Source organism: Pyrgilauda ruficollis, unplaced genomic scaffold, assembly GCF_017590135.1.
Source record: "Pyrgilauda ruficollis isolate IOZ18807 unplaced genomic scaffold, ASM1759013v1 scaffold232, whole genome shotgun sequence".
Taxonomy (NCBI): domain Eukaryota; kingdom Metazoa; phylum Chordata; class Aves; order Passeriformes; family Passeridae; genus Pyrgilauda; species Pyrgilauda ruficollis.
Genome location: NW_024522762.1, coordinates 181,840 through 206,062, shown reverse-complemented (window position 1 = coordinate 206,062; position 24,223 = coordinate 181,840). Strand labels below are relative to the sequence as shown.

The 24,223-nt window shown below is 44.6% G+C and overlaps 1 protein-coding gene across 1 annotated transcript; it reads right to left on the bottom strand.

Moving 5' to 3' along the window:
- On the bottom strand, positions 1-22,366 carry LONP1 (lon peptidase 1, mitochondrial). The gene is made up of 18 exons (XM_041469405.1): positions 21,952-22,366; positions 19,806-19,894; positions 19,281-19,400; positions 17,902-18,130; positions 17,307-17,368; positions 16,608-16,737; positions 16,104-16,187; positions 13,595-13,815; positions 12,225-12,363; positions 11,290-11,468; positions 7,769-7,856; positions 5,824-5,946; positions 4,969-5,085; positions 4,553-4,693; positions 4,302-4,467; positions 3,163-3,371; positions 1,740-1,904; positions 1-405 (listed from the first exon to the last, which is right to left on the bottom strand). Exons 1-18 carry the CDS (start codon positions 22,336-22,338, stop codon positions 241-243), a joined length of 2,814 nt encoding a protein of 937 aa, XP_041325339.1. The 5' UTR covers positions 22,339-22,366; the 3' UTR covers positions 1-240.
- Positions 22,367-24,223: the final 1,857 nt, after the last annotated feature.

The window sequence follows — 24,223 nt, the reverse complement described above, 5'->3', positions numbered from 1 at the left end:
TGCTGGTGGCTGATAACATGTCCATTCCTTTGGCAAAATTGGAAATCCTTTATTGTAGATCATAATTCAGTATTAAAGACTGAGAAATACTTTATTCTAGCAGAGCCTTAATTCATTTTGGCAGCTGCGCAGCAGCAATAGCTTCATGTCCCACTTCAGGATTGCCCCATGTCACCCATCTCTAGGCAGGGGCCGAGTACTTAGGGACAGAACACCTTCCAGCCATCAGGGCACAGCATGTCATCCTCCAGTGAGATCCACCTGTGAAAATGCTATATCAAATACCTCTGTGTAGTGCTCCACAAAATGCACTTCCAGTCCTTCTGTAATGAATCCAGCAAGGTCATAATAATCTTTTTTGTTCTCTGACGGCAAAATGATGCAGGTAACACCTGCCCTCTTTGCCTGTGGGGAGAAAAAGTTGGGCTGTTGAGTCCTAGGAATCCTTCCATGTACCAGAAACACCCTTCCCCATTTCTGAAAGCAAGAGCAGTTACTCTGGAGCACGATCCAGCTGTACTGTCTTCTATGAAGAGCACCAAGGGCATTTGTGATAGATATCACCAGGGTGAAGCATGTTCTAGATCCCCCCTCAAGCCCCAAAACACCTAAGTCTCCAGTGCCATCTCAGCTGCAGGGACAGATGAGTCAGCAGCTCAGGGGCTTGTTCAGAACATTCATTTTACAGAGTTTTAAGTATCTGTTCCAGCTTGGGTGACAATAAAGCCTCAGATGAAAGCAAAGTTAGGAACAGCTTGTCAAACCAACCTACCCCATCAATACCCTTAGTACAACTCTACAGAACCTTCTGATAGGGACACCTTTCCTGTAAGGAGCACAGAGAGCAGAGCTGCTCCTCCCAGGACAGGTTTGTACGCATTGCTTTAGGGATGATCCTGTGTTTAGGCCTGTGGCCACTCACACTCCTGCAAGTGCAGCCAGTCAGTGCCATAGCACAGGTTAGTCCTGTACTGCTGACTACTACAAACAACTACTCGTTTTTAAGTCATACAAGGAAAAGAAATCACACTGTACAAGGCTGTAGCCTTGACAGAATACTGATGGGACAGAATACTGATGTGAAGCCCCAGCTCAATGGAGGAAGACCTAATAACACTGACTGAAAAATATGTGTGGTGCAAGGCTTATGTAGGTCAGAACTGTGCAGGTGAAAAGTAGGGAGAGAGCCTGAATGCTTGGAAAGAAACTCTAAAAACTGAAAACAGATGAAACCAAAAATACAAATACTAAATCTAAGTTCTTCTTATCTAAGACATCTGTATAAAATTTCAAACAAATTCACACTGGAATTAGGGAACAGAGCCTTGATTTTAAGAATGTACCTTAGAGATGCTATCAGATCTGCACTGGATGCCCTCCTGAAACAAGCAATTCAACACAGCAGAGGTGATTGAACTGCACTAGTCTGATAGAGCAGACAGCTCTGACAGCCAGTTAAAGCTGTCAGTCACCTTCAATTCTGCCAGTGTAGGTGGAATTGAGCTAGGCCAACATACATGCTCTGGCACAAAGCCTGGAGTCCCATCCCTTTCCTCACAGCCAGAGACACAGCCAAGATCCCCATCTCCCCCCACAGACTTTTCCAAGCCGTGTATGGAATGAAATCTGCCTCTCCCAGTTCAAGGAGCAACCCCAGCGCAACAGGCTGTCCCTGTCCCCAGTGAGCCCAACCCAGGGCTCTCCTGTGGACAACACAGAGACAAGAGAAGAGCTCTTACTGCAATAGTCTTCTCCTTGATTCCACCAACAGGAAGAATTTTTCCAGTCAATGACACCTCTCCAGTCATGGCTACATTCTGCCTCACTGGGCAATTCATGGCCAGGGACAGCAGAGCTGTTACTATGGTACATCCTGCGCTTGGTCCATCCTTCGGGGTTGCTCCCTGTTTAAAAAAACAAAGCACAACTCCCCTGCTCATTCAAGAAGCAGCATAGTCAGACAGTACTCTTGTCCTTGTTGTTTTAACATTGTCCAAATTTCATGAAACCTCACGAAGGTTTTTTGCATGTGTGAGTGATGGCATCCCGCTATTTGAATTGGCTGATGTATTAACAACTGTGACATTCCTCACCTTATTCATGAGAAATAATCCACAAATGAGTTCACAAATGTGGTTTCTGGCATGATGCCACCACCATATTCACTGGGCTCAGGTCTTTGAGCAAGCAACATCAGTGGAAAAAAGAGCATAAACACTTTGAAGCTCTTTCCTAGACCTAAGTCAACATCATAAGGGGAGAGTGTCAAGAGTAACAAATTAGTGGAGGACAATATCAAAAATCATTCAAGGCAGAAAAGGTCAGTATGTAAAGCCCCACAAAATCCAGGCCTGAACTAGTGACAGTCTGGATTTATCTGAGATCAAACCTCCCTGTGGTAAGAGCAGAGGAAATCAATGTTTGAGAGGGAGTAGAGACAGAGATCATGTCTGCTGTTTTCTTATCTTTCAGGGAATGAATTCACAGACAACAATGCAGTACCTGGACAAATACAGAGCAAGCTGCAACAAGGACAATGCACACGGAGCACTCAGTAGTCCAGAAGTAAAGCTGGGGCACAGTCACAGCTCAAAATCTGTATTCAGTAAAGCACCTGCCCAAAACTTGTTACACAGCATGTGAGCCACTCTGAGCACTGTGGGCATTTACTTTCAGCCCCAAATATTGGACAAAAGCAACCACTGCCATTATATGGACGAGGAAGCATGGCACAGAGATCAGTAGTATTTTCAATTATGTGTAAATTACTTGAAGCCTTTAAGAAGGCCTAGTAACACAGAGATCTAAACTTTGATGTCTTTGTAACTTCATCCAAGCATTTTCCAAAACACTTCTCTCTATGTCATGGTTTCCCCACCTGCACAACAGGCCAACAGCTGCAACTAAAGCTTAGGTTTCTTTAGAAAATTATCCAAGCCCCTGTATTGTTGCCACATGCTTGCTGTAGAAAGGAATGGAAACATGGCTCATAAGAAGACCTTCACAGGAGCCTGAAGAAAATGTCTTCATTCCTTGGTTTTACTGCTAGAAGAGGGCATTCTGCACAACATAGGGACAAACAAAATGCCTTCCAGCTTTACATCTAAGGGAGCAAACCAGCCGGGCTGCTGTGCACGCTCTGTGAACTCTGCATCAGTTTACCTCTGGCACATGCAGGTGGATATGAGAAGATATAAGAAAGTCATTGTTGGGGTCCTTCTGCATCAGAAAGGCTCTTGCAAATGTGTATGCAATTTTGGCACTCTCTTTCATTACATCTCCCAGTTGCCCTGTTACTTCAAGCGACCCATCCTTGTTTTCCTTGTCTTTGGGTCGCCTCAGGGATGTTTCAATAAACAGAGTGGAGCCTCCTAAAGAAAGAAAAGAAAAACAACATCTGAAAAAAGTTAAAGGCAAATTAAACAAGAAGGTTTTGGTGATGCAGAAGATATGTCAGGCATTTGGAACTGATGCTCTCTGATGAGACACTAGCCCTTGTATAGAAAGCAGCTGAAACCTGTTCCTTAAATACCTTCAGGAAGGCCAGCTAGAAATCTCAACAGTCTCCATTCATTGCTTTTTTGGACTTCACCTTCTAGGAACACAGATGCAACCACTACTTAATGGAAAAAAACAAGTTCTTATAATGGTTTCATGTTCTTTGTTTCCTCCGAAAGTAAGCTGAGTTCATAAAACACTTTTAGCCACTTCAATTCTCCAGTGCCAGCTATCTGTTTATCTTCTCCACCATACTGATAATTTCCCTCTTAACTACTTGAATTCTACCCAAGGTCAATTTGAGTGTGAAGATGTCATCTCCTTTGCTATGTGCTGTATTTCCATCCTGTAGTGCACATAAGCCCACAAGTTACTAGGGGAGTAATCCAATGAATGGTAAGCAGCCAACTGCACCCACTCCACAGAGTGGAACACCTACACCTGCCCTCAACACCAGAAGTCAAGTCAGTGTTGCACATCACTGACAAGACACAGCATTCCTCAGCTGTGCTGTGTCTCACAGTGGCACCTCCTGCTGCTGATGTTCCTAATGTACATCAATTGTATGGGGTATGGAGCTTGAAGAGAAAACATGCTGACCCCTAAGCTAAGACGAGCCTGGGCAAGGGCAAAAGAAAGGCTCCCTTCTTCAAGGAAGTAGTATTCAGGATCCAAAGGCCAAAGGAAATTCCTTTTACTGGTGCCTGTAGAAAAGCATCACTGGACTCAGTTCTGACTATTACATTCAACTTTGAAAATTACACAGAAATGTAGGCATTAACTCAAAATTAATTTTGTCTCACCCATAGCTGTCCAGGCCAGACCCATCACCACTCCTGGGGGAGTGGTTTCATACATGCGATCCACAGTGAAGATGGGCTTTCCTACGAAGTCCTGCAGGTTTTCAGGTGTTACTTGGACCATCTCTGCTTCTCCACTCACAATTTTATAGGCAGATTTCCTCAATACCTGGGTGAGATAGTAATTTATCTCTGTAAGAAAAGCTGAGAATGCTGATGCACAGTGGTTGCAGTTACACGTAACTTCCCCTCACCTTTTCTACTTGTTTCTGCAGATTTCTCACCCCACTCTCTCTGCAGTACTGCTTGATGAGAACAGTCAGGACATCTGATGTGATCTGAGCTTTGTTTTCATCCAAGCCACACAGAACTCGTGCTTGAGGGACCAAGTATCTCTGAAAGAAATAATCCCCCACATCCTTCTCTTAGTATTTGTGACAAAAACCTAGTGGTTCCAACTCAACTTTCTGCTGTTAGCTCAACGCTGCTTTCTGGTGTCCACAGCCTAAGGCACACTGTAGTTACTTTAATTATGTGTTCAAATCAAAGGAACTCTGTCCAAAATACCATGTGCCTAATTTTTTTGGACATAGTTGGATGTAAATATGTAAGCCTGAATCTGCCAAAAAAAATCTACCAGATGTAATTCACATAAAGCACAATATCTTACCTCTGCAATTGCAAGTTTCTCTTCTGCTACATATCCAGACACATTGATCACTTCCATTCTATCCCGCAATGGCTCTGGAATGGTTTCTGTTACATTGGCAGTACAAATAAAAAGTACCTGGAAGCATTAAAAGAACCTATTGAGAACTTTCATTAACCACTTGCTTTACTCCAAGTACTAGTTCCTAAGTTCTGTGTTTCTCTGTCCAAAGGGCTACAGCAAGATCACCCTCTCTGTGGAATTAGTTTTTAATAAAAGTCTGGATTTTAGAATTATGTAATAGCATGTTCCCTACCCCCAAAATAAATGTTTAGAAATACACAACGCACAAACTGGAAATTGGAATGGTTTGATAGGGACCAGAAAATGGGAGATCTAGATCTCACTCATAAGTTCTTTCCACCTTCTAGGAAATTAGCTGAGAATGACCCAATTATCTATACCTACTCCTAATATGTCAATTCTGTAACTTATGTCAGCTGCACAAGAAGTGCAATAGTGTGTAAAGATGACCAATTTCAAAAGCTTCATAGCAGCATTAGGCCACCTCCCTTGACAGTAGTTCTGCCAATCATCATGTAAAGGAAAACTCTTGATTTTTCCAGTGGAAACCACACATCTTGTTTGTCCCTGGCTCTACAGGGAGTTAGGGCTACAGGACATATGCAGGTGATCATGTTCTTTCATGTACAGACACTTCAGTTAAAATCAACTCCTACAGAGAGAGCTGTGTACCATTTATGTTCCATCTGATTTTCCAACAGAATGTCAGCATCTTTTCATGGACAGGAAATCTCTGCATTGAAACACATTCAGACATTCTGGCTCTACAACCTCTGCAGAGAAGAGAAATACCTTTGACAAATCCACAGGAACATCAAGATAATGATCCAAGAAGTTAGAGTTTTGTTCTGGATCCAATAGTTCGAGAAGAGCTGAGGATGGATCCCCTTGATAGCCTCTTCCTATTTTATCTACCTGTGGGAGAAAAGAATTTAATACTCTAAGAAGTTTCCTACCATGATAAATTCTCAATCAAGATTTTTCTCAAGGCTCCATCTGAAAATATTCATGAGTGTTCATTAACATCCAATACCAAAGTCTACCACTTTTCTGTGCACTCATCCAAGTCCCCCCCTCCCCCCCCCAAGTCTTCCTGTGTGAGCACATGACACACCTGAGAAGACACAGGACTTTTGAGTGTTGCAGAAAATCACCATGAAGTCTCAGGCAATAAAAAGCACTACTACTAGTGGGCTACTACTTGTTAAACTGATATAAGCTATAGGCACAGACCAGAACACTTACTCCACAGTGAGAGGACTAGAGTGCTAGCTTACACCACTTCCCTAATACACCAGCACAGACACACTCCTTCTTCTGCCCAAGGTGCAAAAAGCCATTCAAGCAGAGCCAGATTAGTGACTTGGGCTGTTGTCATAGTCATAAGTTGATTGAGGCTCATGGGGACTTCCTGAAGTCATCCTGAACAACCCCACTGCCCACATAGGGCCACTAGAGCCAGCCGCCCAGGACCATGGCCAAGGTCATTGACTCATCTAGCACTGTGAACTCTCCCTCTGAGGATACAAACAGGGCCACTGCTTCTTCTCCCTTACGAGTAGCATTAACTGACCTTAATGAAATTTGCTGCTACAGCCAAGGCAGGGCTTCTGGCCAACACCAGTCAAGTATCATAACCTACAGGTCCCATTACCTTTCAAATCACGATATTCATTGGTTACATCATGCTGCAACAGATGACAGTTTATTGATCCCACATACAATTCCTCCCAAGAATCTGTTTACGTAGAAACAGGCGATCCCCCAGCCAGGGAATAATGTGCTCTGACTCCATGATTCAGGAGGCTGAACAAATGCTTTATAAAGCTATACTATATTACACTAACACTATACTAAATAACATACTAAAGAGATACTATACTAAAAGGATACTACAGAAAAACCCATGACTCTCTGGAGACAGTCAGGACACAGCTTTGACTCAACTGGCCAATCAATCCAAACAATCATCAGCAGAATCCAACTAATAAACTCTTTTTGGTAAACAATATCCATAACACATTCCACATGTGCCAAACAACAGAAGCAGCAAGTAGAAATAAGAATTGTTTTCTCTTATTCTCTGAGCTTCTCACTGCCTTTCCCAGGAAAAATCCTGGGAGAGAGTTGTGCCTGCTGCTCTCTGTGAAGAGAGCTGTGGGCACATATGCTGTTGGTCCTTCCCAGGTATAGCACACAAGAAGGCCAGAATGACCCTGAGTCTATTCTGAACACCTGCTATTATATCCTGTCCTTATTTGCTTTTCGACAAAGCATTAGGCTGGTAGCCCTGACACATTTATTCTCAAATCAGACCACAAATTGACTGTAAGCAATTATTCCCTAGAGTCCTGCTTTAGACCTACTGAGAGTGAGTCTTGCTAATAATCACATAGGCAACAGTGGATTTGTGCACTGTGAGTGACACACTCACATCTATGCAGGAAACACAAGAACTACGGAAATTCTCAATATGCAGCCAGGTCCATTACGATCAAAACAGCTATAATTTAATCAGAAGGACACAACTAGATTTTAAAGCTGGAGTCTGTTATAAGGAGAGAAAACAAAGCATCTAAGGTATCAGTGTCACCCAGAGAACTTGAGAGCCCAGCCTCATATGAACAGAAAGCACCTGGGATTTTTAAGAGAGTTACTGCTTCACCTTTTCTCTGAGGATCACAAATTGATACACGTTTTTAAGAGCAAAACCTAGAAGAAAGACCAAATACTTCACCTCATCGATCAGTATAAGTGGATTCTCTGTCTTGGTCTTCTTCAGACACTGGATGATTTTTCCTGGCATTGCTCCAACATATGTCCTCCTGTTTTACCAGAGACTGTATTTAGGGAACCATTGAAAAGCACAAGACAGAGCATACATCATGCAGCTGACAGAACAAGTATAACCTGCTGGGAAACAAGTCTTTATTTCTTCAACATCTATCAAAAGCATTCTCCATCACCATATTAAGCACCAAGACCCACGTAGTCTGTTTCTAGTAAAGAGAACTGACATGAATTTTGGCAAAATACTCCTGGACTACAGTTTTTATCTTTAGTTTAAACCACTTCTCAATTAGAGAAAAGCAAAGAGGTTAGGCTGAGAATAGAGATGTTGGAATTTTCATGGGTTTTGGGAAAGAAACGTTAGAAAAGGTAGTATTTCACTTCTTCACTTGATAGGGACAAAAAGACCAGTATAAATCAAAAGACACTAAAGGAACAAATTGCTAATAGCAAAATATAACCTTCCTGCTAGAGATTGCTTCTGGTATCCAGAAACAAGCAGAAGCAAAGAGGGTAACAATAGAGTGAAGGCTGAGAGGCACAGAACAGAGAACATCTGAAAAACATAGAAAATATTTTTCTCTGCTTCTGGGTAAGGCAGAGCCCTGCAGGTTCCATTTACTCCACAGAATGGCTACTCTTACTGGTTTGAACACACCGCTGGTTTTATGTTCAGATACAGACCCTCTGCTCTGGTGAGGCCACACCTGGAGTAGGCATGCCTACTCCTGCACTTAGGAGTTCAAGAAAGACGAGGAACTGCAAGGGAGGGCTGTCAAGGTGATCAGGGCACTGGAGAATCTCTCACGGGAAAGGCTGAAGGAGCTGGGCCTGTTTAGCCTTTAGATGACCAGAAGGGGATCTTATCAATGTGTAAAATATCTGAAGGGTGGGTGTCAAGAGGACTGGACCAGACTCTTGCCAGTGGTGCTCAGTGACAGGACACAGGCTAATGGGCACAAACTCAAACACAGGAATTCCACCTGAATATGAAGGGAAACTTCTGTACATTGAGGGGGACAGAGCCCTGTAACAGGCTGCCCAGAGAGACTGTAGGATCTGTTTCTCTGGAGACATTCAAAACTTGTCTGGACACCATCCTGTGCAACCTGCTGTAGCTGAACCTGCTTTACACAGTATCACACAGAAACACTAGGTTTGAAGAGACCCTTCAAGATGATCAAGTCCAACCCAGCCGCAACACCTCAACTAGACCATGGCACCGAGTGCCACATCCAGTCCTTTTTTATGCACATCCAGGGATGGCGACTCCACCACCTCCACAGGCAGACCATTCCAGAACTTTGTCACTCTTTCTGTAAAAAACTTTTTCCTAATGTCCAACATAAATTTCCCTTGGTGCAGCTTGAGACTGTGTCGTCTGGTTCTGCCAGTTGCTGCCTGGAGAAAGAGACCAACCCCCACCTGACTACAACCACCTTTCAGGAAGTTGTAGAGAGTGATAAGGTCACCTCTGAGTCTCCTTTTCTCCAGGCTAAACAACCCCAGCTCCCTCAGTCGTTCCTCATAAGGCTTGTGCTCCAAGCCCCTCACTGGCCTCGCTGCCCTTCTCTGGATGCACTAAAGAATGTAAACTTCCTTCCTAAACTGAGGGGCCAGAACTGGACACAGCACTCAAGGTTTGGCCTCACCAGTGCAGAGTACAGGGGAAGAATGACCTCCCTGGTTCTGCTGGCCACATGATTACTGATACTGACCAGGAGCCATTGGCCTTTTTGGCCATCAGGGCACACTGCTGGCTCATGTTCAGCCAACTGTCAACCAGTACCCCCAGGTCCCTTTCTGCGTGGGCACTGTCCAGCCACACCATCCCCAGCCTATAATGTTGCAGGGGGTTATTGTGGCCAAAATGCAGGACTCGGCACTTGGACCTCTTAAACGTCATCTCATTGGACTCTGCCCATCCCTCCAGCCATTCCAGGTCTCCCTGCAGAGCCCTCCTGCCTTCCAACAGATGGACACACGCTCCCAGCTCAGTGTCATCTGCAGATTTACTAATGAAAGACTCAATCCCCTCATCCATGTCATCAATAAAAATATTGAACAGAGCTGGCCCCAGCACAGAGCCCTGAGGGACAGCACTGGTGCCTGGTCCCAGCTGGATGCAGCACCGCTCAGCAGCACTCTCTGGGCCGGCCATGCAGCCAGTTCTGAACCCAGCACAGAGTGCTCCTGTCCCAGCCCTAGGCTGCAGCTTTTCCAGGAGTGTGCTGTGGGAGACAGTGCCAAAGGCCTTGCTGGAGAGCAGGTACACAATATCCACAGCCTTCCCAGACAACATCCACAGCTTTTCCTGCATCCACCAGGAGGGTCACCTGATCATAAAAGGAGACCAGGTTGGTCAAACATGACCTACCCCTCCTAAACCCCTGCTGGCTGGGTCTGATACCCTGGCCATGCTGTGAGTGCTGGGTGATGACACTCAGTATAAACTGTTCTATTATCTTACTGGATATTGAGGTCAGGCTGACTGGCCTATAATTACCAGGATCCTCCTTCTCACCCTTTTTGTGAATGGGCATCACATTGGCCAGCTTCCAGTCATCTGGAACCTCACCAGTGAGCCAGGACTGCTGATAAATTATGGAGTGCAGCTTGGCAAGCTCATCTGCCAGCTCCCTCATCACCCTGGAGTGGATCCCATCTGGTCCCATAGATTTATGAACATCCAGCAGTTCAGTAGTTCTCTGACGGCCTCCTCCTGGATAACAGGGGGCCCATTCTGCTCCCTGCCACCATCTACCAACCCAGGAGGACAGCTGTCCTGAAGACAAGCCATATTTCCACTAAAGACTGAGGCAAAGAAGGTGTTAAGCACTTCTGCCTTCTCCCCTGCTTTAGCAAGGGAATGGTCTAGACTATCTCCAGAGGTCACTTTCAATCCCAATCATTCTAGGATTTTTTGTATGTGGAAGGAAAATAAACCTATGGAAGGGTCAAATCTACCCATTTTTTATTATCTTCTTGTTTTCTCCATGAATCTACTGTTTTTTTATTTACTTCTTGTTCTCCCCATGAATGTTCTTCTTTCCAGGTTTTCCTCATGCAACATCTCCATCATGATTATTTGGAAACCAAGTCTCAATCACACCTGAAGACACATGTGAATGACCCTGTTCAAACTGTCACCATTCTCTAGTTCTGACATCTACAGACACATATGTATTAGCATTTATCATCAGTCCAGTGGTTTTGGGTAGCTCACTTGGCTTTTCAAAGCTGAGAATACAGAAGAAACAGGGAGGAACTGCACTTAAAAACACAAATATAATTATCTTCCAAACTCTACCCTTTGCTATCTTTTTCACCTCTTTCTATATCTCAACTCCTGTCAGCAAGGGTTGGCAGAACAGAGATGAGAATTACATACATTGTCCAACTTCAGTTAGATTCCTATTTACTTTAGTAAAAACTGCTGGATAGAGAAATTTCTCAAGTTACACTGACCTGTGTCCTTTTATTTCTGCAACATCAGTCATCCCTCCAACACTGAAGCGGAAGTACTCTCTGTTTAGGGCTCTGGCAATGGAGCGAGCAATGCTGGTTTTGCCAACTCCAGGGGGACCATAAAAACACAAAATCTTCCCCTGGGTGGATCCTCGCAGCTGGCTGACTGCAATAAATTCCTGTAGAACAGATAAAGCACCAGCAGTGAACAGAAGGGAACATCAGCAAGACCAAAACACATTTGTTATCAGGTCAAGCAGTGATTACAAAACAAGCATCATACACAAAACTGGTTCTCAAAGGACTTGCGGGAGGGCAAGGGGAGAAGCTAAGTCAGGATACTGATGCATCTGTTTTGCCTCTGGTTATTTATGCTTGGTTGTCCCCAGGTTCTGTGCTCTGTATCAATCTCACCAGAAGAAGCAGGCTCCACTGCCTTGGAGCGAGAGTTCAAGTTCTCCCGGCTTCTCTTGCTCCCACCTGAGTCTGTCAAGCTACATGTGAGCATCTCCTACTGCACCACTCCCATGCACTACGTTAAGCTTGTCTTATTTCACATTTCTGTGATAGACAACCCTCAAGTAACACTGAACAGTTCAGGAATCAAAAGATCACAGTTCAAAACTGAAACCTCAACTGATTATACACTTACAGTGAAGAAAGAACTGTGCAAGTGGGGAAAAAAAATCAAGAGACTGCTTCCCTTGGACACTTACTTGCCCAGCATTTAGGGCAAACTGGAATACTGCAGTTTGAAATGAGAATGCAACCTTCACTGCCACAAGTAATTATGCACATTAACTGATTACCAGAACATTTGGGTCTTTCATGCAGCTTTCTGTTTGATCAATTAAATGGACTGCAATCTAAAACACATCCAAAATGCCTGATGTTAAGCAGTATGATATGGGACACACTGCCTACTTCTGCCTTACCAGAATTCGCTTCTTGACGTCATCCATTCCATAGTGATCCTCCTCCAGAACTGCTTGGGCTCTAGCCAGCTCCAGGTTCTCCTCGCTACACTTACCCCATGGGATGGATGTCAGCCAGTCCAAATAGTTCCGTGTAACACTGACAGAAACACACAAATGAGAGTGACTGACCAGCTCATGTCTTCCTCCACCACCTTCCAAAACAAGCTCATCCAGAACAAGTGGGATATAAATTACTCATGGAAGAGAGCCATCACTATTTGGGCTGTCACTGCTAACCTTTTTCAAGGTCTTCAACCTCCACCCATAAAAAAACCAAAGTTTTTTTTCACACTTTTGCTTTTCTGAAACAAAGAATCTCCAACACCACAGGGAAAGATTTAAGATGAGGAAAATGATGCCAATATGGAAGTTAACAGTAGAGATAATCAGCATAAACAAAATGAAGAGAACACAGGTGTGTCAAACCACTAGTCACTGTTCTAAAACTATGCACTTATCAGGATCAAGGATCAGGAATTCAAGTGTACAGGAAGGTCTGCACAATGCAGTAACTATCAAACTGGGCACAGTCATGGACACGGAAGCACAGCATCCACCTGAGGACAATTGCCATGTCATCAGAGCTTTGGCTTTTTTCTACCAAGTACTTGCTTTGCAAATTTGCAACCACTGTTACAACTCTGAAGGAAAGGGAAAGGTACTAAATGCTGCCTGTGAAGCCCAGTATGTCTTTTCCATGATTGCCAAAATGCTGCTCATCCAAAGGCATGCTTGCCCTTAAACACAGTCTTTTACTCTGTAAAAGATACTTCTAAAAGCAGAGACCCAGAACATTAAGAGAGGTGATGAATATACCAACTGCTGTATAATATAGCACACTCTGACTCAAAAGACAAGAAATGTTCATTTCAACCTCAGTTTCTGACAATTTACATCACAGAACACGTGTTACAAACTATTCATTCACTCCTTAGCAATTCCAACCCTGCCCCAATACTTCAGGGACCACCTCAGGTAGCTTAGTCAATGACATGTATTAGGTTCTCTCACATCTACTGAAGACACCGAAGTACAAGAAAGAAGGGCCAAAACTGAGGGCAGAAAAAGAATCACGGCACACTTCATGAGGAACTAACTGCACATTTTGTATCTCTAGCATCAGACTGCAAGAGAAGACAGAAGACCTAAAATGATCAAAAGAGGTAGACTACGTAAGTAAACACAGGCAATTTGGAGAAAAATCCTATAATGTAATGATATGCTATGGGGAAGGGAGGGGAAGGGACTAAGGTAAGTGTTTAATAGAACTGCACCGTTGCTTCACTCTCCTAATGAACCTTGACAGCACGACATGGCCATGCACTCACTTGAATTCTGAGGAGTGATTATCCAACAAGCCCAACTTGTTCAACTCTTCATCAATCACATCCATGACATGTTTTGGTACTACCAGCTCCTTTAGTCGCTCACGGAATTTCTCTTCTATAGCATCCTTGTCCTCTTTTTCCAGACCTAGTTCTTTCTTAATGATCTTCAACTGCTCTTGAAGAAGATACTTGCGATGTGTTTGCTTGATCTTCTCCTCAACCTAGACAAAGCAACAAATACAGTAACTAATGTGTTCCTGGTACAGCCTATCTAACATCAAATGCTTCCAAATACTCCTCAGTTGTAACATTCCCAGCAACTGAAAATACTACTTGGAACTCATCTGCAGTGTATTCTGACACAAGAAGTGACTTAATAACATACTCCAGTACCCTCCATATCTTGGTGGCCTTCACTGGCCATGATTCAGTGCTTCAATGTTCTGTTTGTGTTGGGGAGACCAAAAGCTGGGCAGACTAATCCAGATGTGACCTCCTTAGTACCAAACAGAGACGGCTAACCACTACTCTCTACCTGCTGCCTACACAGGGCAGCTGAAGCCCAGTATGCAGTTGGCCTTCCTCCTTGTGGCCTTGCCACAAGGCCAGTCTACTAATTCATGGTCAGCTTCCTTCACATCAGGCCCTCAAAGTCCTTTCCTGTATAGCTATTTTCTATCCTGATTATTCCAGGCCTGGTCTGGGACTATGAATTTCACTTGGCAGAACTTAAGTAGGTTCTTACTGACTCCCTGAGGGGATACTGTCCTAGGTTACAATATAAAGATGTATTCTATTCCCATCCTCAAGAGCTGTTGAAACCAGGAGGGGCATTGTTTTTTCCTTATCTCCTGTTAATGGGCCCATCAATGTCTTGCCACATGACAAGTTAGTTATAGCTAATTCCCTCCGGGAGCCATTTCTGTAAGGCATGACCCAAGAGAATGATAACAGCCCATTGTGAGATGCTCTGCCCAGGGGGGAGGAGCTAAGCATCCCCACCTGGATAGAATATGGGTTTTGGGACACAACAAGCAGTCTTTCCACTGGATTCCCAGAGGAACGGCCGCCCTTACCCACTGGTTTTCCAGAGGACAAAAGCTACCAGATCGTTTCTACAGGATCACCACTTCAACAAGACCATTTCACCCGGACTGCTATCACCACCCTAACTAGCAGGGTGTCAGGTTGTATTCTGACTCTGTCGGTGGTTGTTCTTTTGTATTATTGCATGTATTTGGTTTTTTTTTTCCCTTTTTCTAATAAATTGTATTTCTGACTTCAAGTCTCTCACTGGTTTTGCTTTCAAACCACAACAGATACCACTAGTAGCTGGCTGAAGTTAGACTTTACCACATTGATCACAACCTTTTCTGCTCATTAGTCTAGCAAATTTTTTCACCAACCTCATACTACATACTTTCAGTCTGTAACATCCCAATTTAGTCAGAATACTATTACGGTTGACCTCAGCAAAGGTCATGTAAACGTCAAGGTATACAACAATTATTGCTAGAATCCTAGAAACATTTAGATAGGAAAAGACCCCTAAGATTATTGAGTCCAACAATTAACCTAGCACTGCCAAGCCCACCATCAAGCCATGTTTCCTTTCTGTGTTCTGGGCTTCTCATGAGAGAAGACAATTAGGCAGTTTTTGCGAAATCCCGTCTGGCCCTTCCAAATCATGTCATTTTTCATTTGCCTGTATGGGACTTACTGGAGAATTTTCCCCATAATCTTCCCAGGGACTGGGGGCAGGCTAACATGCCTACAGTCTCCCTGATTCTCCTCCTTGGAGATGGGCATGGCATCTACCTTTTCCTGCTTTCCCAGGAACCTCTCCCATGACCACAGTGCTTTAATGATGAGTGAAAAAACAAAATAATGGCATTGATAAGCCCTCAGCATCCTTGGATGTATATCTGGTCCCACAAACTGCATCTGTTCAATTCGCTTAAGAAGTCTTCAACCACTCCAATCCCGGTCCAATAGCATTTTGGACTTAACATGAATTCTAAAAGCCCCAGTTACTGGGAGTTAACAAAAAAAACATGATTCAGTATTCTCAAATATTTGTACTTCACATACTTCATTACCATTTAGATGCAGTTATTGTATTCTGATTAAATCTTACAACAAATAGGAACTATTGCAGCTCACAAGAGTTAGCAGAAGGTAATTTGAAATAACTGTGCAATTTACACTGTACATGCTATATACAGTATTAGGCTGTATATTGTTACACTGGTGCTTGGTAAACTGCAGACCTCTAGATTTATTTACCTGCTTGCATGAAATTACAACTTAAGACACAATTTAACAGCAGATGCTACAGCCTCATGTCTTGTTACTTCTACCATGTGCATGAAAAAACACATTTCTAACAGAAGAACAGAAAACCTTAAATCTAAATAATGCACCCTTTAGAGCACATACCTATACTAAGCATCACAGTGGTGGATACAATATAAATACACACAAGGTATTTGTTACTCCAGAAACTTACCTCTCTTCCAAGACGCTGCTGAAGTTTGCTCAGCTCATACTCCTTTTTCAGAAGGGAAAGAGCTTTATAAAGCCGTTTGGGAATCTGCAAAAGACAGACACAAAATGAGTTTTGAGATTGCATACCCTTGTTAAGTAACACACACACACACACATATACATACACTTTTTCCCTGCCAGAGAGAAAGGCAGAATAAAAAACGTCAACAGGTTGTCTGGGAGAGCTTCACAGCACTTGCAGATGTGGAAAGACCAACATGTAGCAACTCCACAGCATGCAAAGAAAATTATTTGCTGCTGAAGATGCAGAGCACTCTGATTTACCAACAGTAAGTAAGTACTAATGATCTACTTTATCCTTCAACAGGAATCTAGTCAGTGATATTAACAGATCATCAAAAGTAGCACTGAAGTCTCTTCTGTACTGAGGCTGGTAAAGAAAAGGTGACATACAACAGATGGACTGATTCCATTCACACTGCTTGAGTGTAAAATTTCATCTTACACTGGTTTCTTCCAAGATGTCTTGAAGTTCGTGTGACTCTGCCCCTGTTAGGGCTGCACCCATGTCACTCAGATAGATAGGGTTATCTACCACACGCTGTCCAGCCTGCATCATCTGAAGCACAGACTCTCTGAAAATAAAAGGTAAAAAACCCAAAAATGCTCTGTAAATTTGCATTCAAAATGGAATATCCTAACTTACTTGTTATGACAGTACAATGAAATGAAACACAGCTCAGTTTCATAGCAAACTATTTTTGAAATTTGACTCTATCAAGTCTCAGTAACAAACAGATAAATCACTTGGTTAGAGAAATGATCACCAATATATAAAACTAAGTATCTGAAATACTCTCCAAACAGTTATGTAGGATTTTTTTGTGCCAGGACTGCAAAACTTTTATCCTGCTTGTAAGACATGGATCAGATTATGATGCTTATTGCAGTGGGTTTCACTTAGACCCAGATCACCTGCCTTAGGACTCAATCGTTCTATGTTGTTTCTAAATTGCACATCAGTTTTCAAAACTTTGATTCCAACAATGGACAAAGGTTACATCCCAAACCAAAAATCTATGTGACAATTCAGCAAATATCTCTACCTCATTACAACTGAAAGGCAAGTGGTATAGAAAATGCCAGAATATTCCAGCCTGAGAACATGCTGTTCCCAAAGCAGGGCAGCATGGGAAGGACATACCTGTATAAGGGGTTCAAGGCAATGATGTCCCGGATTGTTTTAACAATTTCTGCAGTTAGTGCCTATAAACACAACAAAATCTAATTACCAAAAGAATGGAAAAGTATAGGCAAGATCTCAGTACAAATATGACATTTCCCAGAGTCCAGCCACTCACTGCAGTGGTGGGCTGTGATGGTTCTTGGTGCTGGGGCAGTTCCTGCTCACAGGAAAGGCAACAACAAGGCCTAGAGGCTGGCTTTCTGCATGCACAGAACTTGACTGGCTCTTGGCCAGAAGATACAATCAGGTTGAACACCCAAACCACCTTAGAGGAAACACTCAGTTTGATGGAGGTCATCACACAGATTTAAGCACAGACCAGCCTCTTCATTCAGCACCTTTTGAAGTCAACAGTTTTAAGGAACTGGGCTGTTATAATGAAAATTCTTTACTTTCATATAAACCCCTTGTGCAGTGACTGTGAGAAGAAGGAAGTATGCGCTAGTTTCCGCAGCCTGAAATTAGAGCCTGATTTTAGAACTACTCCTTTTAAGCAAGAAGTTTAGGTGCAATTCTACAGGACAAGTCCAAGCTTGTAAACTAATTCACTTACTTTAACCTCTTCTGTGATCTGAAAATCTTCATGAACCACATTCTCTACTTCTACCATGAGAACTTCCTTCGAAGAAGCAGCTATAGGATCTAGTACCAACTCCACAGCTTGGTCCTTTACTCCAGTCTCCTCTTCAGCCTCCTTCTTAGATCGCTTCTGTTTCCTTCTAATTTTTTGTTTGTTCTCAGGTTCCTCAGGCTCAACCTCGAGTTGCTTGTTTATACGAATCCTGAAAGCCAAAAGAAACCAGCAACAATCTATCACCCCGTTACATGTGATTTCAGCTCTTCAGCATGAAAAGGAGAAAGACTAAGCTGTATTTTGAACAAGCTAAAATTTAGAAAGGGCACACATTTGCCAGACACCATGTTTCATTATTTTGGCTTTTATACAGGAGTTTCCTTTTCTATGTGTTTCCCTTTAAATGCTCCTCAAATCTGGTATCCAGTGTGGTTCCTATGGACATGATTGACCAGTGCTCCATGTCTCAATCAAACATAAAGACCAGTCCCCAAGTTATATCTTAGGAATAACAAACCCTTCAAAGTTATAGGGAAATATTTCTATTCCAAGTAACCCCAAACCAGTAGCTTATTTCCAAAATGCAAACATGGCTGTGCTTTGATAATGCAGCAAGAGATCTAAGACTCCATTGAAAAGGAATTGACTTGTGAATTCACATAAATTTAGCTGTGACAGGACTGCTCATTCTTTGCTGTCCAGAACAAACGCAAGTGAAGAAAAGTGAGGAGATGCAAAAAAAGCTATGCTTCAAAGAAAAACCCACCCTGGATGTGTCTCTTCTGCCATATTTCTGTCCTTGTATTTTTCCTTCTAATGGAAATTACTTATGTGATGCTTTTAAAATACAATTTCTTAACTTGGTTAAAAATATCTGGCATAAATGGCTAAAACTAGTTTTTCAGCAAAAATAGCATTTTCTTCAATTCAGTTCTGGGGCAAAATTATGTCTGGGGCAAGACATAATTAAAATTCTGGACCCTCCTCCCCCGCTTTTTTTAAAAGCAAAAATCCTGGCTTGAATTAATTCCAGAGATTTTTTTTTTTCACCATTACTAAGCCTTGCTGCAATTCTCAAAGTAACTGCTAAACTTCAGCTTAATGAATGTTTGCTTGCATCATATCACAGTTGATATGACAATGACATGCACTGTCTCTTTTGTTTTGCAGTTAACCTGTCACAGCTGTGACAGTACATGGAATATCCTGACATTCTCAGGATATGATGTGGTAACAAAGCAAAAACTTGCCATACACAAGTTGTGTAGAAAAAAATGCAGGTATGTGGTGAAACTGATAAGAGATGTCTCTGTTTATACAGTAGTTTGCTGAGATGCAGTGAAGTACAAGTAACCAACCTTCGGTGTCCCATGACTATCATACGCAACTTGTCTCCAAGATCCTGCATTTCATGAATCTGGACAAAAGTTCCCATTTGGTATATTTCATTCAGATCCTCCACCACATCAGATTCATTGCTATTGAGCAAAAAAAAATGAGAGTAGATATTCAGAAACTTGAGATAGCAGGTCAAATTAAAAAAGAAAAAAACAAATCACTGGTTGCAGAACTTTAACAGAACTTATGGGCAAAGACACTTAATCCCCATTGCTACCATCACATAACCCCTTTCCAAATCACCCAAGTATCTGGACAGCTCATCTCCTTCCCAAAAAACAACCCTTTTTGAAACCAAGACTCCAGTTCCCAGCAGTGCTGGTGGTGGCAACAAAGACTTTCACAGCATAAGGATGGTCTGAGACCAGCCACAACTTCTGCAATGCTATCCAAGGCAGGGCATTTAGGATGACAGCTTTTAGTGTAAATGCAACCTGGACAGCTTATTTCTGTGTTTTGTAAAAAGATCAAGAGAAACAACTTACTTGTCATCCTTTTTAAGAAAAACACCAGCATAAGGCTGGGCAAGCCGCACTTTCCTCCTCAGTAGTTCAACCAGCTTCTTATTTTTCACCTAGGACAACAGGTATGCAATCAGAGGTGGATTTTCTGTTATCTTTGCACTCCCAGGGTGTAAGGCCAGGCATGATGACACCCTACAACTAAATTATGAAGTCAGAGCTTATACAACTCTAGTCTTGTCTCCATTAGAGGACAGTAATATAGAAGTGGAAAAAAAGGTAGAGAAACATGAAATTTAAGTATTTTGAACAAGTCACTTCCCAGTCAAAATAAGACAAGCTCAAAGGCTGGGGGAGGAGCTAGACCTAATCTGTACAAGTCTTACAAGCAAGAAACCTGAGTTACTTGAACAGTATCTTGTAAGTTTCTGTTGCTATCACTCTTCCCTTCCCCTTCCATACCTGTACGTCCTAGCTCTCTGCTCCTGATGGGGAGCTAGTTCACCCTTCCCTATCAGCTGCCTGAATGCTTCCCAAAAAGCCCAGTTAAAATCCTCTTCTCCAAATCCTTCTCTGCTCAATTCCTCTCCTACACCCATGAGTCTGAGTTCCTGCCTTGAGTTTCAGCCAGTGTTTCTTCCTAGTTTACTTTCTTACTCCCCTCTGATCTCAAAATGCCACACACCTGTCCCTGGCAGATCTCCCAGCACCACTGAAACTGTTATCACAGCAGGCTGAATCCTCAGTGACCAAGAAAATAATTCCTTGTGAATTCTGCTGCTGCATGAAGTCACCCTGCCAACCACTGAGTGCTCTTCAAAGTGATGGACATAAGCTGCATTGCTCAATGCTTTGCTAACAACCAGCATAGTTCTGACAGAACAGCACGAGCACTGTTGGCCCATTCTAATCTCAGCACACCTATTCTAATTTTGCACAATGTTTAGGAAAAATATGCTTACGAATGTCAAAGACATTAACAGGAAGAAAATTAGTAATTCCATAGGCACTGTAGAGATTCCACCTTGTCAGGTAAATTGCAGCACAATAAACTCACAGGATAAGAGAAAACATTTAACAATTCTGTGAGACATTGTTGACCCAAGCACTGAAATTGATGATTTCTGTACATAAGTCTTCTATGATTACACGCTGTTAATAATATATAATCTTCTCCTTCCCCTGACACATCTATAAAGACACTAGAAGCTGCACATATTAGATCTGGATATGCAGAAAAATACTATACCAGAAATAACATTACGCTAAATAATACTATAGGAACAAGAAAATATTGATTTATTTTATACTACGTTTACTTCAAAATCAGACTGGCAACACACCAGAAAGGCACAAAAATACAAGTACTTGTTCCAGATTGGGTTTCATTTAAGGAGGAAAAAGTATTTCTGGCCTGTAAGCTCAAGCCACACATCAGTGATGTAATTCATAACTCTTAAAATCTTTATGGGGTGCAGAGGGAAAAGATCACACTCTAAAAGATCACACTCTGGTGACTGCCATCCCCATTCCTCAACACCGTCTCCCACCGCAGCTGTACAGCTCTACACAGAATTCCTGCTTTTTCCTTGCAGCTCACAGCTTGCTGCCTTCACCAAGGTCTCGGTGCTCTGACACCAACCTACGGCACCAAAACAAGGACACGTTTGCTTAACCTTCATCAGAGAACACAAAAATGACAGCGAACTTCGAGAGACTGTATGCGAATCGTCAACCTTCTCTGTTAGGAGAGCTGCTGACGCAATAACTGTGAAACTTCAACTGGCCCAAAAGAAACCGTTATCCCGACACGACTGGGTTACAAAGCTCGAGCTAAAGGCCGAGCAGCGGCTGCCCGTGGAGGTCACGCAGGCGGCTGCCTTGCTCTGCAGTTCAAGGAACCTGCCAAGGCAGAGAGAGCGGCCCGGAGATGCGGCACCGCCAGCGGCGGGGTCAGTCGGTGACTCCCGCATGGCCTGGGGTGATTCTACTCTGAGACCCCCGCCCGAGGCCGCAACGCTGGGCTGAGCCGCCTCCGGCCGCCCTGCGAGCCAGCCCAGAGCACCTCCCGCCGCGGCCCCGGCACTTCACAGCAGAGGCAGCTTCCGCCCAGGCCGGGCCGGCAGAGCCGAGCCCCGGCCCCGGGACCGAGCGCTCGGCGGCGGCTCACCTCGATGATCTTGATGAAGCGCGGGAACACGGGGTTGCGCGTCACGGCGATGAGCGGGACGTTGGGGAAATGCTCAGGGACGAGCAGCGGTGTCAACGCCGTTATAACCGGCCCGGCCCCGCCGCTGTCCGCCCCGCCACCGCCACCACCACCGCCGCTGTCCTCGCCGCCGCCTTCCACTGCGTCTCCCCCCGGCAGACCGCCCGGGCTGCGCTGGTGCCAGCGCGGGCCGGTGCTGAAGGCGGCGCGGGGAGGCGGTGCGGAGCCCAGCGGCGTCGAGACAGCGGCGGCAGGGGCCCAGAGGCGGCGCCGCGTGGGCCCCAGGACGGGCCCGGTGACAGCAGGCCGCCAGCGCCCGCACAGCCGCCACCAGCGCGCGGCCGCCATGCTGCCGGCGCGCGCGCCTCACTTCCGCCCTCTCGGCAGCGCCCGCCCCGCCCGCGCGGGGTCGCGTGGCAGCGCGCACGTCCGAGCCCTCCCGTGAGCGCGGGTTCGAGCCCCAGTCCCGGCCGGGCGGGTGCCCGAGGGAGGGACGTGGCCAGCCTGAGTGTGATTTGGCCCAGCCTTCCTTTTCCTCCTCGGTTCCCCGCAGTCGGCTGCCCAGACAACCGCCGAATATCTCCAAGAATGGCGATTCAGTAATTTCTCTAATGACCCTGTGCCACTGCTCCGGCAGCTTCTGTGTAAAAAAAGTCCTTCCTGATATTCTGAGGGAGCCTCCCGTGTTTCTTTTGTGCCTATTGCCTCCTGTCCTGTCACCAGGCACTACTGAGAAGAGCCTGGCTCTGTCTTCACACCTCCTCTAGGCAGGTATTGCTCTACATTTATGACACCCCTGAGCCTTCCTTCGGCAGGCTGCAGTGCCAGCTCCCCCAGCCTTTCCTCAGGGGAGATGCCCAGTCCCTCCATCATCTCTGCAGTTCTTCTCCGGACTCTTCATGGTGTGTCCGTGGGCGCTCATAGTGGGGAGCCCACAGCTGAACACAGCTCACCAGCCGTGGCTTCAGCAGTGCTGAGGGAAGGCTCCCATCCCTGAACCTCACCAGGCCTGGTCAGGCAGGGGCATAACAGTGGCTTGGGTTCAACTCAGGGACCGGCAGAGCCCCCAGGTCCTTCTCCGCAGAGCTGCTCTTCAGCATTTTGGCCCCTTGTGTGTCCTGGTGCATCAAGTTATTCCTCCCCAGGTGTGGGACATTGCATTTTTTTTCACTGAACTTCATGATGTTCCCTTCAGCCCATATTTCCATCCTGTCGAAAGATTAAATTAAATTTCAAGATTCAAAAGAACCTTGAGACTTGTCTCAGTGATATTTGATAAAATACAATAGGCAATGGGCACACATTGAAAGACGAAATTCTATTTAAACAAAGAAGCATTTTTACAATGGGGTGATTGAGTGCTGGAACAATGTGTGGAATGTGCATCCTTGGAGATGTTCAAAATCCAATCAGACAAAGTCTTGAGCAGCCTGCACAAATTGCTTCTGCTCTGAGCAGAGGTGTTTGACTGGGGATCTTCAGAGACCCCTCAGCCAAGCTGCTGCTACCACCCAGGAGTCTGCATGGCTGGAGAGGCAGGACCGGTGGCCTAGATTGCAGATGTACCCCAAGTGGATGCCTTAATAGCCCTGGGCAACCTCCCTTGGGACCCACACCTTGAACCTGCTCATAACTTGCTGTTGTCTTATGGTCTGACTTCTGAGTCTGTGCTGTTGCCTTTCTTGGGTGCGGTGGGACTGGGGATGCCCTTTCCCCAGCATCCCTGTTATTCAGCTTGATTCCTGTCCCTTAGGAGACAGAAGACAAGAAAAAGGGATGTCAAGAGGAGCACAAACAGCTTTCACTTCCTGCAGATGCCATGCTGTCATGGATTGACCCTGGCACAGTGGCCTCCCTCCCCTCAGGCCGCATGGCCTCCCCTCCCGCACCCAGACGCAGCTGGGCAGGGGAGAGGTCAGATCAGCTCACCGGGGCCGGACTCCAAAGAGAAAGTCCCTCTGGGAATGCTCTGCTTTTAACCCCTGTGTGTTCTCAGCGGCATATCCAGGTCCCCAATGGCCACACCAGGTGACAATTTCCAAATATGGCCACTGATTGGTTTGACCACAACTTTCCCAGAAACTCACTTCCTGGTCAAACCACGACACATGCAACAATGCAACATTTTAGCAAGTAATGTAAACCCATTATTGTTTAAGCTTCTGAGACCTCTTCCACATAACCTTTTTTCGGGGTGGATTTTCCAGATGGAAGTATGTGCCTATGTGCTGTC

What these genes read in the sequence shown, in the direction of transcription:
- LONP1 (XM_041469405.1), bottom strand. Translation starts at nt 22,338, where the DNA reads ATGGCGGCCGCGCGCTGGTGGCGGCTGTGCGGGCGCTGGCGGCCTGCT. An exon ending in TTTCTTAAAAAGGATGACAA is followed by an intron (nt 19,401 to 19,805) that starts GTAAGTTGTTTC and finishes TTTGCTCAATAG; the next exon opens with CAATGAATCTGATGTGGTGG. An exon ending in TGCAGAAACAAGTAGAAAAG is followed by an intron (nt 4,468 to 4,552) that starts GTGAGGGGAAGT and finishes TATCTCACCCAG; the next exon opens with GTATTGAGGAAATCTGCCTA.